Source organism: Pyxicephalus adspersus, chromosome 5, assembly GCF_032062135.1.
Source record: "Pyxicephalus adspersus chromosome 5, UCB_Pads_2.0, whole genome shotgun sequence".
Lineage (NCBI taxonomy): Eukaryota > Metazoa > Chordata > Amphibia > Anura > Pyxicephalidae > Pyxicephalus > Pyxicephalus adspersus.
This window is the reverse complement of record NC_092862.1, coordinates 28917473-28931667: the sequence shown is the minus strand read 5'-3', so window position 1 is coordinate 28931667 and position 14195 is coordinate 28917473. Positions and strand designations below refer to the sequence as shown.

The following is a 14195-nucleotide window of genomic DNA, read 5'->3' as shown; positions in this document are numbered from 1 at the left end:
AGCTGATTGATGTGCACGGAAACTCTAAAATAGTTGAAGCTTTGAGTGTGTCAATTATACAAGCTGTAACCCCAGTAATTTATACAAAGGAGCAGGGCCTAACAATCACATTCCCTTCATTTTCAGTGGTAGCTGAAAGATAGTACAAAAAAACATTTTCCAGTTAATCATATGGCTCTGAATATCCAAATAACAGTCACACAGACATTCCAAATACATGAATATTTATTGCTGCTTTTCAGATTTCTGCTGCAATGTCCCCAATAGAACAGCGTCTGCTTCCAGCAAGGTTGTATCAGTAACGGCTCCTAGGAATCTCGAAGTCAGCTCCAAGTCAACCAGCTTCAGGCGCACTTTTGTTCCTTTTTGGTATTTTCTGTAAAATACAATTAAAAGAATCAATAAATATGATAAACTCTGAGAAATTTAAATTGTGAAATCCTAAAACTGAACATCATGTTTATTTAAAAAAACAGTATTTATATAGTGCCAACATATTTTGCAGTGCTGTACAATAAATAGGGTAATGGCTTAAATGCATATCAAGGAATGGTTTTAACAGTATGAAAATTTAAAACTTCCTGTCATCCAATCCTAAAATATACATAGTCCTGTGAGATAGCACAGTCAACCTGGTGACTGGACTTTGCTGTATACAAAAAATAGTCAGTTCACCTGCCTACATGTGGGCATGCGAGTGCATTTAAACTAAAGTACATGTAGCTCACCTCATCTCACCTCCCAGTGCCAACCAGGGTTCTCCCCAAACCTTTTAGCTGGGTGCACCACCCGGCACTTTTCAGAAGCCACCCAGCTGTCATCACACAACCAATTAGGCATCTCCTTCAATCTTTGGCCATCTTGATTGGTTGGGATGGCGAAGTTGAAGTTGAAATTATTAGGTCCACTCAGGTCCATTTTCCTTTTCAATTTCAACAATTTTTTTTTTTTTTTTTGGGGGGGGGGGGGCACTTTTATGAGGGGAAACAATTATCCATGATAAAGAAAATTGTGAAAATGAAAAAAAAAAAACTCAGGGAGTTTAAGTACCATAAGGCAACACGGTGGATCAGTGGTTAGCACTCTGGCCTTTGCAGCGCTGGGTTCTAGGTTCCCATCTTGGCCAAGACACTATCTGCATGGAGTTTGCAGGTTCTCCTCGTGTTTGTGTGGGTTTCCTCTGGGTCCTCCGGTTTCCTCCCACATTCCAAAAACATGCAGTTAGGTTAACTGGCTTCCCCCCAAATTGACCTTAGACTGTATGAAAGGCATATGATTATGGTAGGGACATGAAAATTGTGAGCCCCTTTGAGGGACAGCTAATGACGTGACTATTGTACAGCGTTGCGTAATATGTTGGCGCTATATAAATACTGGCTAATCATAATAAGGCTATAATTAGTGGTGCGGTTACCGCTTTCTTAGGCAAGTGAACGTTGCCTCTGTAGATGTTACAAGTGACCTTTTGCCATGGTAGCCCCATAGAGAACAAACGCTTTGAGAAGGAAGGTTGATCTAATTCTGCTCAGGAAGTGGTACCAAAAGAGAAAAAAAAATATGGGGTTACACAAAACCACCACCCCCATCTTTCTATGTATACCTTGTCTCCCCCCCCCACTCTCGTTCATGCATCGTGCAGTTGTTTGTTGTTGGAAAGAACTGTGAAAGATCCTTTCCAAGGACAAATATTGCACGTGTGTGATCGTGTGTAGCCTGAGTGTTAGATGTAGTATGCTCCGCGGTGCAAAAGTGAAAAAAAATTAAATGCATTCATAACCTCACTAGACAATTATGGAAACTAATCCTAATTCCTTAATGTTTCTCTGAGATAGAAAGTAACATAAAATCTCCCCAATCGTACACAATCATAAAATTGATCCGATGTGGCTTTTGATTTTCACATCCAAAAACGTTTTGGTTATGTGTATACTTTATTTATGAGGACGACATGAGCTGTACTCATACAGGTAGCAGGAACCTAGAACCTCCATATACACATCACATTTTATATTTGGTAAATTATGAATGAAGCCAGATCATACGAATCTTAAGAACCTGGATGCCACCATGACCATTTCCAAGTGAGCACATTACAGAGCAAGCTTCAGCATAGGTAGGGGCACATACCACAACATTGTACAAACTGGACTTGCCGAACTAATTTTACAAAACAGTTTGTGTTTTCACATTTTAGTTCAAAAGCCAATTCAGGAGTAATATAAACAAACATTACCAATATTTTCATGCCTATCCTACTAAATCTGTAACATTCTCAGTGCTGACTCCAGACAGCTTTACAAAAAAAAAAAAAGTTTTGAAGAGCACAAATGTTACACACAAATATGTGCACAAAGTATTTTTTCCTCAGTAAATGCCAGGCTTTCATCTCCTTACTCAATTGTTAAATATTTTCCTTGCAATGTTCAGGGATCAAAACAGGCCTGTTTTGCAGCACGTTGCAATTCTGGAACATGAATGACAATTATGCTCACATCTTCCAGCAGAATGGACTTTCTAGCAGTAGCGGATCAAAGTGCTGCTTAGTGGTTTCCTTTTGATCCACAAACAAGGAATAACATGCAATAGAGTGCACATTAAGAGATTATTTAACACCCCCAAGTCTTACAGGATTTATAGGTTGATTTTAAACACACAAAAAAAAAGAAAGAAAAAAAAAAAAGTTTTCTCACTGTGGAAACATAAATAAATGAACTTTTGATCTTGCCATAGTCAAGTGTAGATCCTAGAATTCCTGCTGTAGTGTGTCAAGCAAGTACACTTAAGGCTACGTACACACGTCAGATGATTCTCGTCCGATAATCGCCTGAGGGCTGATATCTGACAAGAATCTGGCGTGCGTACAGCGCTCGTCATCCCGTTCTGGTGGAACCACTGAGGATGAATGATAAACGATCATAATGAAAGTGAAGGGGAGAGAGCGCAGCAAGTGCCAATCTGTCATTCTCCCCCTTCCCTCGCCACAGAGCAGAACGGTGCTGTATGTACAGCGTCGGTTTATTCATCTTTCAGTCTTTTGTCGTTGGAAAGGATCGTGAAGGATCTTTTCCAATGACAATTATTGCACGTGTGTACATGGCCTAACATCCAAGATTATTCAGGGCAGTCATTTATCTGATTAAACTGCAGAGAGTTCATTTCTAAAGCCCTGTACAGACATTCAAGGGATATCAGAAAACATTGCTAAAAACAATCTTTTGTGATGGCTTTCAGTGACAGATGAGCAACAAGTTATGCACACGCACAGGAGTCCTTCCCAATCGGTTGTTCACCAATCCACTGTGGTGGACTGATGAACAGCATCATAGTGGGGATATGGTTACCAAAAGCTTGTTTTGTCCACCAGGGATACAATCAGGATGACTTTCCCTGTGTCTGTCTAGGTTCGAGGTATGGCTGTGTGCGCTTTCTCTTCCTATCTAGAATGTAAATCGATTGGTAACTTGTACTCTTCCTTAGGCTGTGTACACATGTGCAATTTGAGTCTTTTAACACAATCTTTCGTGGTCGATTCCAGCTACAAAGAGAATGAAGGAAAAAACGCTGTACACAGAGTGTCCGTTCTCTTCTTTGAAGAGGGGGAGGATTAGTGATCGGCACTTGGCTGTGCTCCCGTCCCTCGACTTGTATAGTGGTCCTTCCCCATCGGTCATTCATGGATCTGTCCCAATAGATCCATGAACAACGTCAGACGACGTCAGATTCTTGCCACTGACCATTCATATCAGGAGAGAATCCTCGGATGTGTGTAATCTGTCAGACTGTAAGAAGCAGACATCAGATTACATTTAAGTACTTTCTCCACTTGCATAAAAAATACAATTTTATTATTAATATTAGAAAAATAAATATTAAAAATTACAGCGCTGCATTCATTCTTTTTTTGTATCTGCCCCCAGTGTGTATGTAACCAAAATGGAGGGAATAGTCAGGCAATGATGGCACCAAATCACTAAATCAGTTGGGGTCAAAAAGTAATTGGTAAACAGTGAAAGGATGAAATTACATTGAAATATAAATGGTTTAATATTATTGGTTTTGTAAGCCAATTTTTCCAAGGTTGAAATCAAACTAGAAGCTGCCTACAAGCGCTGCAATTATTACTTTCTTTAGCACACACTCTACAACGTGGGATCACACGGATAAAAATTCCTTTTTGATCAAGTAGCAAGTTAGGAGGAAAAGAAAACCAAAGTATTAAATAACCAATGTTTTGACCAGTCATATAAATGTGTACAGAAAGACCTGTTTGGTTTAAAAAGGCGTGAAATACACATTGTATGAGAGGTGTGCAGGTGTTCACAGACCAATGCTTATTAGATTTAACAAATCACAACTCACACAACAGCTGAAAAAAAGGACAGAACCCAATTGGATTTTGTAGTTGATATCTGCCAAATTCATTCTAGGTGTATTAAAAACAAAAAACTATTCAAAAGCTTATAGTTTTTATAGTTTAGGATTATAGTCACAACCTAAGAAGAAAAGACACCAAGTTGTAGAGTAGCACCCTTGTTCTTAGCAAGCAAGAACAAGAAAAAAAGACCCATCAAGTTCAACCACTGGGGAAATAAAAATATCCCAGATATAAACCCCCTATGGACATATGGACATAGTTGATATAGAGGAAGGCAAAAAAAACCCTGGTTCGATTTGCTCCTTTCTGACTCCATGAGGCAGTCTGATTTTTTTTTTTATGTTGAGGAGTTAGGCTGCGTACACACACTCAATACTTGTCGTTAGGAAGGATCTTTCACAATCCTTTTCAACGACAAAAGACTGAAAAATGAATGAACAATGTACATACAGCACCGTTCTACTCTATGGAGAGGGGAGAGAACAAAGGAGCGACACCCCGCTGCCCTTTTTCTCCTTAACTTGCATTACGATCATTGTGGATCCGCCAGGACAGATGCATGAAGGACGTCAGATAAGCGCTGTACACATGCCAGATTTTCATCCGATATCAGCCCTGAGGTGATTATCGAATGAGAATCATCTGACGTGTGTACGTAGCCTTATGGAAGCACCCCGCTCAGTGAAAGAATGTGAGGCATGTGCACACAATCCAAAGATTTACGTTTCCAGAAAAGTTGGTAATTTTTTTTTTTTTTTATAAAAAAGGGGGTTTTGATACATAGCTACTTAAAGGAGCTTAGTGGATTTCTCTACAGTTACCTGGAAGTAGTCCAAACATTATAATGAGGGCGGTTTTATTGCTCAGCCCCCTCCTCAATGAGGGAAAAAAAAAATTCCCCAAACTGTTCTAACAGCAGCAAAACACGGAACAATGGTGGTGAAAGTTGTTCGGCTGTCTGTGTGTGCCTGCGGGGAAGATTATTTTCAATGAAAAGAACAGGCAATTACCGTGTGATACCAGTGTCACCGGCTCTAACTACTGCTCCTTGTAATTTGAACACAAACCCTCAGATACTTTAATCACATCTAATCCAATTTATTAAAGAAATTCTTCAACAGCCTTGTCGCACCTGCATATAAAGACATCCTGAAAATGGTGCTCATGAAAGGCATCTGACATGTCTGTCAGGTAATGTGGGGTATAAACACTGCCCTTTATGACAGATGTTGCCTGCAGCTAAAACATTTGTGGACGGGAGATCAATAGGGAGAGAAAAGCGGAAATGTGGATGCTGCTTATACAGACTCCCATCGCAGGCGTTCAGAGACAAACACAAATGATAGGTTGCTGTAGGCATGGTAATCGTACATAAACCTGTCATTATACCCCGGCACCAAAGTGCTAATCCTTAACACAACTCAGCCTGTCCTGTATTTGAAAAGTGGAAGCTTTAAATCTGGAGATGTTTTCATTAATAAATCCATGGTGTTTAGCCACCAATACTTTTGTGGTCCATCGCCGGTGAATGGATTGTAATGTACAGGTAGCCAATGGAATGATGGAGAACCACAGACCACACATCTGACAAGTTTAGGATAGGGCTATGTACAACACAAAACAAAATATTTTCCTTTTTGTGTGTCTTATATCACCATCTGCTAGGGCACCTATCAAACAATAATCTATATTAATAGTAATTATAATTTCCAGCTGCATTTTTCGTGGGCGGATTACATATCTTGAAGAAACAGAGAAACGGACAAGGGTTTTCTTGGGAGCTATTTATCTTATATTGCAATCACAAACAACAAATATTTCCAATTCTTTTTTAAAAGCGATTAAATATTCTTTGTTGCCTCCACCTCTTTCCAAACACAAGGTAAATGGGGTATTATTCTATACAAACCACCCCTTTTTCTGTAGTAACATCATGAGGATCAGTTACTTGAAACAATAGAGTAACAGTTCTTAAAGCTTTTATCCCAACACGTTTCGCCTTAATGGCTTCCTCAGGGGAACTTGAGAAAGGTAAAATTGGGTCTGCTTATAATCAGAGAAGGAGAGAAGAGAAATGGGTTAAAGCCAAAGGCTTTTAGGAGTCTAGCTTTTATTATTATAAAAACATTCATATGGACAAGGTAAATGTTTCTTGATATAAGTAGGGTAACACAGGGTAATGCCTGTTAGGAAATATGACAATGTGTAAACTGCTGGGGACATATTGTGGAACAACATCCCTTATACCTGAGACTCAGACCTGGCACACTGACAACAGTCCTACTAATTGCAAAGCAGCAGCTTAGTGTTGTCAGCCTGTAACAGAAGTGTGGATACTTCACAAAAACTGTACACAGTGAAGGAAACTGAAAACCAAAAGTATCTATTAAAAAAAAACTTGCTGTGGGCTGTGATAGGTCTAAAAGCAAAAAAAGTTACATATTTTTGTTGAGAAAGAGTACCGGTAATTAGAAAAGAGGAATCTATTAGAATCTAAATTGGGTAATAAACATGCAAAAAGCCAAAAGGCAAAACAAAAAAAATCTTTAAACAAATTCAACCAAAGAAAACTTGAAATAACAAAGAATCAAAGTGGGCTAATTTAATGTTTCCTAATGACACAATTTCTTTTACCTAAAAAAAATAAAAAGTGAAAGAGGCATTCATCTCTGCCATGACAGTCCAAGTTTTTCTTTTCTACCCAGCAACCTCTATTTAAATTTTGAATGCTGCTTGGGGTGTGCTCTTTAAACTCTTTCCAGATTCATGCAAATACAAATAATGTAATTATATATTTAATGTTTTATGTTAATACATTAAAACTGTTCTGTAAATAAAACTAGTGGCACCCCCTGCATATAACACAGACTGGAGGAGGGAGGGCAGAATGATCAGCTAATCAGGCTATGCTGCAGTTCATGTACTAACAGAACATAGAGATGGGGGAGCAGAATGTGAATAGGTTAGCCAGCATGCTGCTGCACTTTCACTGTCCAAAACTAGGAAAGGGGGCCAAGGAGATGACAAAGCTGTATTAGTCTGTCATTTGCAATCCCTATTTAATGTACAGCGCTGCGTAATATCTTGGCGCTATATAAATCCTGTTTAATATTAAAAGCTGTATTGTTTTTATGGAGTAAAGAAAGGACAGGTCAACAACCTGGCTGTGCTTTCTGGCCAGGCAATGCAAATCCCAGGACAGGATGTACAGGAATGCAACTTCCACGGCAGGTAATACAGCTTTCATCTGTGCATTTAGCTGTAACTGTAAACCTCTATAGGCAGTTCAGAAGTAGAGATATTTAAGCTGCAATTGTTAAACATGCACAAATCTGTAAAAAATGTTATTTAAAATAGAACAATTATATATTAATATTGGCTTGTAACAAAGCTCACTGCATATGTAATAGTCATTACACAGGTATGAGTGGTCATATATCAGAATGATAAATATGAGCACTGGAAACAATTTCAGCATTGCTTGCACTATCCACAAACGTGGGATCATATAGACAGCAATAAGCCGATCTCATTATAAGATACGGGCCTTCTCTCCAATTACTGTAACACATCTACATCCAGTATTGTTCTTTATTCTCCTGACAAGGAACAGTCCTTTTACTATGTATGATCCACACTGTAACACTGGTCAGGGATCATAACAGGTGTTGGAAATTCTACATTGCAGTAAAGCTAGGCAGATCACCAATCATTTCTGGGACAGATCTTTTAGTCTGTGGACATCCTGGTGAATGTCACATTGACAAAAACAATGAAGTGAAAGAGGCTTTCATCCTACTCTATTATAGCACAATGTCATCCAAACCAGCACAAGCCCCTTTAGCAAAAATGTGTAGGTGAATAGTAGTCACAAAACTATATTTGTGAGAGCAGACATAAGAACTCTTGGGAACAAATTATGGGGATACAAAAGAATCACTGAAACCCTTGTGACCTTTGGAGCAGGTATTGTTCTGGCTGTGTCAGAGGGCAAAGGTGGGGAGAATTCATTTTATGAATGATAAAACTTTGGTTCAATACAATGATCTATGAAAAACGAAACCCTTATAGCACCCTTCCATGACTCTCAGGGATCAGTTTATCTAGTAATCACTATTTCCAACCAAAATGTCTTAACTTCTAGAATTCTGGGGTTATTAGGCAAATTTCAGAACCCGTGACCTATTAACAAGCATGTAGTATATAACGTCAGAAATCAATTTATATATTGCTTGCAGGTTGACCCCAATAATGAAGCCACTAGATCAGCATGACTGCTACACAACTAATGTCCATCTCCAGGTATTATCTCAGTACAGGTTCCCCTCAGAAAGTCCCAACTGATGTCCACTGGAAATAAACACACATTACAAATTTCTCAGCCATATTGAAAAATAATTAAGATTGACAACCTTCACCTGCTACAGATATTCATTTACAGCTTCATAAGCTTCCAGTTATAGATTTCATAATTATGTGGACAGGCAAAGTTTTCCAATTGTGATTTGGTTTAGGTTAAAAAGTGTAGCACAGCACACTTTACGTGTTACCATGTGTTGCCGTAGCCTGCCAAGGTGCACGAATGAATAATGCTGCATAGACAATCCTTCTATGTAAGGTAAAAATGTTTTTTTTTTTTTTAATGGAACACTGAGGCGATCAAGACTTAACGGGAGCACAGAGCCTCCCAGGATACGTACCTCACGCATCCCGAGATGCTCTTGCTGCTCCTTCTGTGCATTCCCGAGAACAGAACATTTTTCCTCCTAGAGGAAAGAGATGCTGATCTCCCGCATGCGCAGCGAGATTGCCTCTTTTTTTCCCCCTTCACAGCGGTTACGTCACCCAATCGTGCACCTATGAAGACCGAAGAAGACGACATAGATGAAGTTTGAAGATGGTGGCGCCCAGCACTTCCTCTGCACCAGGATGAAAAGGAATTCCAGGACAACGCAGGACCAGATCGTGGGAAGGACCAGCGCCATCGAGGGACCTGCTGGATTAAAGTGCCATTTATTTGTTTTTAGTTTATCTCTGCTTTAATTTACCTGCATGTTTTTGGAATGTGGGAGGAAACCCACTCAAACACGGGGAGAACCTGCAAACTCCATGCAGAAAGTGTCCTGGCCGAAATTCCAACCTGGGACCTAGCGCTGCAAAGGCCACAGTGCTAACCACTGAGCCACCAGGCTTCCCAATATATCATATTTTGTTTGAGATGCACTTTAAGAATGAACTATGACTAATCCGGTTTCCCCCCTTCCCCACAATAAGGTCACCCACCTTTTTCCAGTCTCATAATGTAAAATAAAAGCACAACATTAGCCCATTCTCTTCCATGTCTTTTATTAGACAGGAAAGTAACACTTGAGACACTGCTACCTCGTGGGACCTCCATGACGTCAGAACAGGCATCTTACTGCATGTACAATGCTTCCAATCTATCTGCTCAAAGAGCCAAGGTAACCCATTAGGAAGCTATCCAAAGAGCATATCCCATTGTATGTGTGAGCAGGAGTCCCTTTCTCACCATCTCCCAAGGTGGCTCCACACTTTCCCACAGTATCGTATTGCTGGCACAAACACACGCACGCAGCCAGCCAGCCTAGGTGATAATTCACTCTAACTTAAACCACTTTTTTTTTCTAACTTCTTCTCCAAACAAGGTATTATCTGCGTTTGAAATAGTGGCTGAAATTCCACCGCCTCTCCTGAGAAAAGAACAGGGAGGTTTATTGTGTCCCACAAAGGATTCTTGAGATGTATTGACAGTGCAAGCAATCCACAGCCCTCTCGAGGGTGGAAGGGATTGTTAGCAAAGTTTTCTCACAGAAAAATAAAACGAAGAGAAAGTGGCGCATAGGAAACTTAGCTTGGCGACATACATACTATCAAAACAGACAGACACCTGACAACAACAACAGGCTACAGTGCCCAGCACAAAGCACGACTTTCATAAGTAATCACAAAGAAACACAAACAAAACATGTCCTATTGTGTGGTGATAGTCCAACCACATTCTGGTCTCCCATATGCACATATTTACAGCTCACTGTTTAAACATAGGTGATGGTCTATCAGAAAATTATGTACATTGCATGCTTATTCTGATGGTCAGTCCATGGCTAGCACGATGGCATTGTGGAGCTGGAGCCAAAAGTTTAAATCTCTTTGAGGCTCCACTAAGTGATATTCAGGGAGTCCATAGCCACAATGATGATGATGACGACGAGGCAGGCAGTTGAGCGTTTCTTGACCTTTTTTTATGAGGGTAACCCTGAACAAACGTTCAGGTCTTCAGGGAACCCCCTGCTATAATTACATTGCTCAATAAACAATAGCTTGATGATTAGTGCAGTGGTTGCCAACCTTTTTGGACTGGCGGACCACTAAATTTACCGACTCTGGACTGCGCATGTGAGGAGAGCGGGGTGTCACTCAAATGGGAAGAAACTTCCCCCTCAGTTATGTCATGATGCCAGAACCCGTCCACTCTCCCATCGCAGGTCTGAGCCTGCAGTGGGAGAGTGGGACGGTCGTGTCCAGAGGCAGATTCCGCCCACTTCCTTGAGCCTTCCGTCTGTACAGGGTACGTGGTTCGTGGCTCTGGTGCGTCCGTCCACTGGGGTCTTTCTCCTGACCCCTCTCAGAGGTTCACTGGCCAGTCCACTGGGGTCCTTCTCCTGACCCCTCTCAGGGGTTCACTGGCCAGTGCCATGAACTACCAAAATTTTCTTGGTTGGCGACTGCTGGATTAGTGGGAATAATGCCTGTTACATTGCTGGCCAGTGGGAAGATTGTCACCCTTACAGATAGCCAAAAAGATCACTGGTGTCACCTAAACTCACCTGAAAAGAGCATATTGCTCATTGGAGGAACCCCGAAGCAAGCTAAAAGATGCTCATACTCATGTAAATGTATGAGCAAATTTCCCCTCTTTCCCTCCTATGTGGCCAATGTTTCGGAGACAGGGCACACAGACATTCTATTACTCCATGTCAAAGTTTCTTAAACATCTTTGTACAGGAGGAGGCGTTCTCCGGATGTATTTCTACACCTTTTTACAACCCTTTTTTTAAAAAAAAATAAATACACAAACACACACATTTTAGAAAAATAATAAAACCATTGAAAAAACATATTTTGAATAATAACAAATATAAAACTAACCTCAAAGCTATTTTAGGTTTCTTGTAAGTGTATGGCAATAAGCACATGTAACCTAGCACATGACGCAGAGGTGGGGGAAGGACCCATTCTCCACATTCTTACCCAAGTTGTCTAGTCCACATTAAAGTATATTAGGATGCATTAGAAAGAGCATTTGTTTTTGGTGCCAAAACTTATAAAAGTTTGACCAAATGGGGCTGTTTTATATCCTTTGACAAGCAGTAGGAAGTCGGAAAATTGCAATGTGTCTTTTTTTTTTTTTTTTTTTTTTTTTGAAGCACCCAGGGATGGCTTGATGCTCCCATAGACCTAAATTGAAACTACTCGTCGACATTTTGCTTTTTTTAGTTTTTTTTTTTTTGCAATAGGTTCAAGGAGGAAAAATGTTAGGATTTTGCAGGCATTTGCAAATACCTAAAAAAGCCTAGCAGCAAACTCATATTACCAGTTCCAACTGTTAACAATAGGCAACCAGGAGTGGTAAACTCGTCAGTAAAATGCCCCCTGAACATGCCTTTACTCCAGGGAACTAGTAAAACACCTTTCAGTCATACAATTGTTAAAATCAGTGAACTAATAAGGCAATCCAAATAACACAGTAACTAAGCTAAAGCTAGGAAAGTTTATTCAGTTTACAGTGACATTTTTGTTCTTTACATACAGCTAGTACTAATATCTCACACGGCGTTTTTTTTAGATTCATGTAATCTGGGGGTGGAGAAGTAAAACCAATGTATGGCTGCAATATGGAGACCTCTTGTGACCTTTTAGGCTATGCTGTGTTTTTGCAATTACAAATATTTTAGAAGGGAAACTGTTCACATAAATGTTTTATATTATATTCAGCTCCTTGGCTAGAGGTCTACTTAACATACTGGAAAGTAAATGCGGCTTCCATGCAAGAGAGTGTGAACCAAAGTCAAACATCTGCAGGCAAGAAACAGTTTTATTCTAGAAAAATGTATTACTTCATGGCTGTAACTAGTATTGCTAAAATTTGTATCAGATTAGTTTTGGGTCTGAATGGCTGAACTAGTCCTAAAGTTCTGGATCCTAACACCATTGAAATCAATAGTGGAAAATTTTTAATGGTTTGCTTTGTTCTCCTGGACATTAAGTAAAAATAGCTAAACACACCAAAAAGGACATGAGAAGACCATCAAATAATAATGGAACAATATGCCATTTTGAAAAAAAGGAGCAGCATGTAATGTGCAGAACAATGCTTTCTATTGTACTGAATACTGAATACTACTGCAATGAGCCCCAGTGATGGTAGAAAATGATGATGAAAAAAGTCATGTATTTTCCCAAATGTCTGAAAAGTAAAGTAATTTTTTACTAACCTGTACTAACAGAACTACTTATCCACCCTTACCCTTTAATCAGTGTTTCTCAACCATTTTAACATGCTGCTGGCCATTGGTAATAAAGTCACCCTTACAGATAGCCAAAATGATCATTGGTGACAGGTATACTGTTCGGAGAGGCACAAATTGCCCATTGCTCAAGGAACCCCTAGCAACCTCTGGTGTGGTGTTCCACAAGACCCCAGTTGAGAAACACTGCCCTAAATGAACAAAAGTAAGCTTAAAAATGTGTATGTAAATGGACTATATTATGTATATTTTAAAAAAAAATTATATATACTTCCATGCTGAGGTCTACAAACAGTTTATTTGCTGTATTTATTCTAAAGCCCTCATCCTATAGTCTACATTCCCTCATAAGCAAGAAAAACTGGGCACAGAAAAAGCCAAAATGCTGCACTGCCAGCATCGCCCCTTTTAGATCTGATTCCAACAGATTATCTTGTACTTGCACAAGAGAAAGCAGCTGTATGCAAGATGTTCTTAAGCATACACAGAAGTTGTCATGATTGCCTACACATCATCACTATTGATGAGAGGAAGCATGGACTTTAGTCCTTTGAAATTGCAACAAAAGGACTTGGGTCACTTAAAAAAAAAAGGCCAAGCGGCGGCACTGGATAAGTGCAGCTTAAGCAGCGCTATTTATGTGAACGATGAGCAGAAGAGTGTCAGTGGTGAACAGTTATCTGATGTAAATACAAACTGGCCAATAATCAGTCAGTCGTAGAAACAGCACTAGGTTGGGCTAAATATTACTGGAAACAAAATGATCTTCCATCACACAAAATGAAAGTTCCAATTTTAAGACAGCTCTAAACAATAACTGGGCTGCAGTAGAGATGTAAGCAAGGTCAATACCTTTTCAGCTCTCTGCTGTGACCTGAATTTCCCCAGAAAGGCCATTTCAACAAAAAATCTTATTATAAAGTATGTGCATTTAACAGATCCATGCCTAAAGCTGCCAAGTAGAGTGACTGAAAGCAGAGGAAGAAAAGCAGTGTGTTCGGGTCAGAAAAGTAAAAAAAAAAAAGTATTGGTGGATATTTTCTTTATCTTCCATGAAAAATTATTTCTGGGGAGAACACTGAATATCATTAAGCTGGGTGGGAAGGAGCTGTAGGTGGGTGGTAGCCCCTGTATTGTGACCCAGATTTTTGGTAACCACCCAAAACAAGTCGGGTGGTTACTGAAAAGTGCTGGGTGGTGCACCCGGCTCAAATAGGCTGGGGAGAACACTGATTTTTATTAAGAAGGTATGCCATAATTTGTTCATTTTG

General features: G+C 39.8%; 1 protein-coding gene across 1 annotated transcript in view; it reads right to left on the bottom strand.

The window, feature by feature from the left end:
• Positions 1 to 207: 207 nt before the first annotated feature.
• Positions 208 to 14195, bottom strand: part of TPD52 (tumor protein D52) — a 107598-nt gene continuing 93610 nt past the window's right edge. The window contains exon 7 of the mRNA XM_072411014.1: positions 208 to 376. Coding sequence (XP_072267115.1) covers positions 226 to 376 — 151 coding nt within the window. The 3' untranslated portion in view covers positions 208 to 225. The remainder of the gene's footprint in view (positions 377 to 14195) is intronic.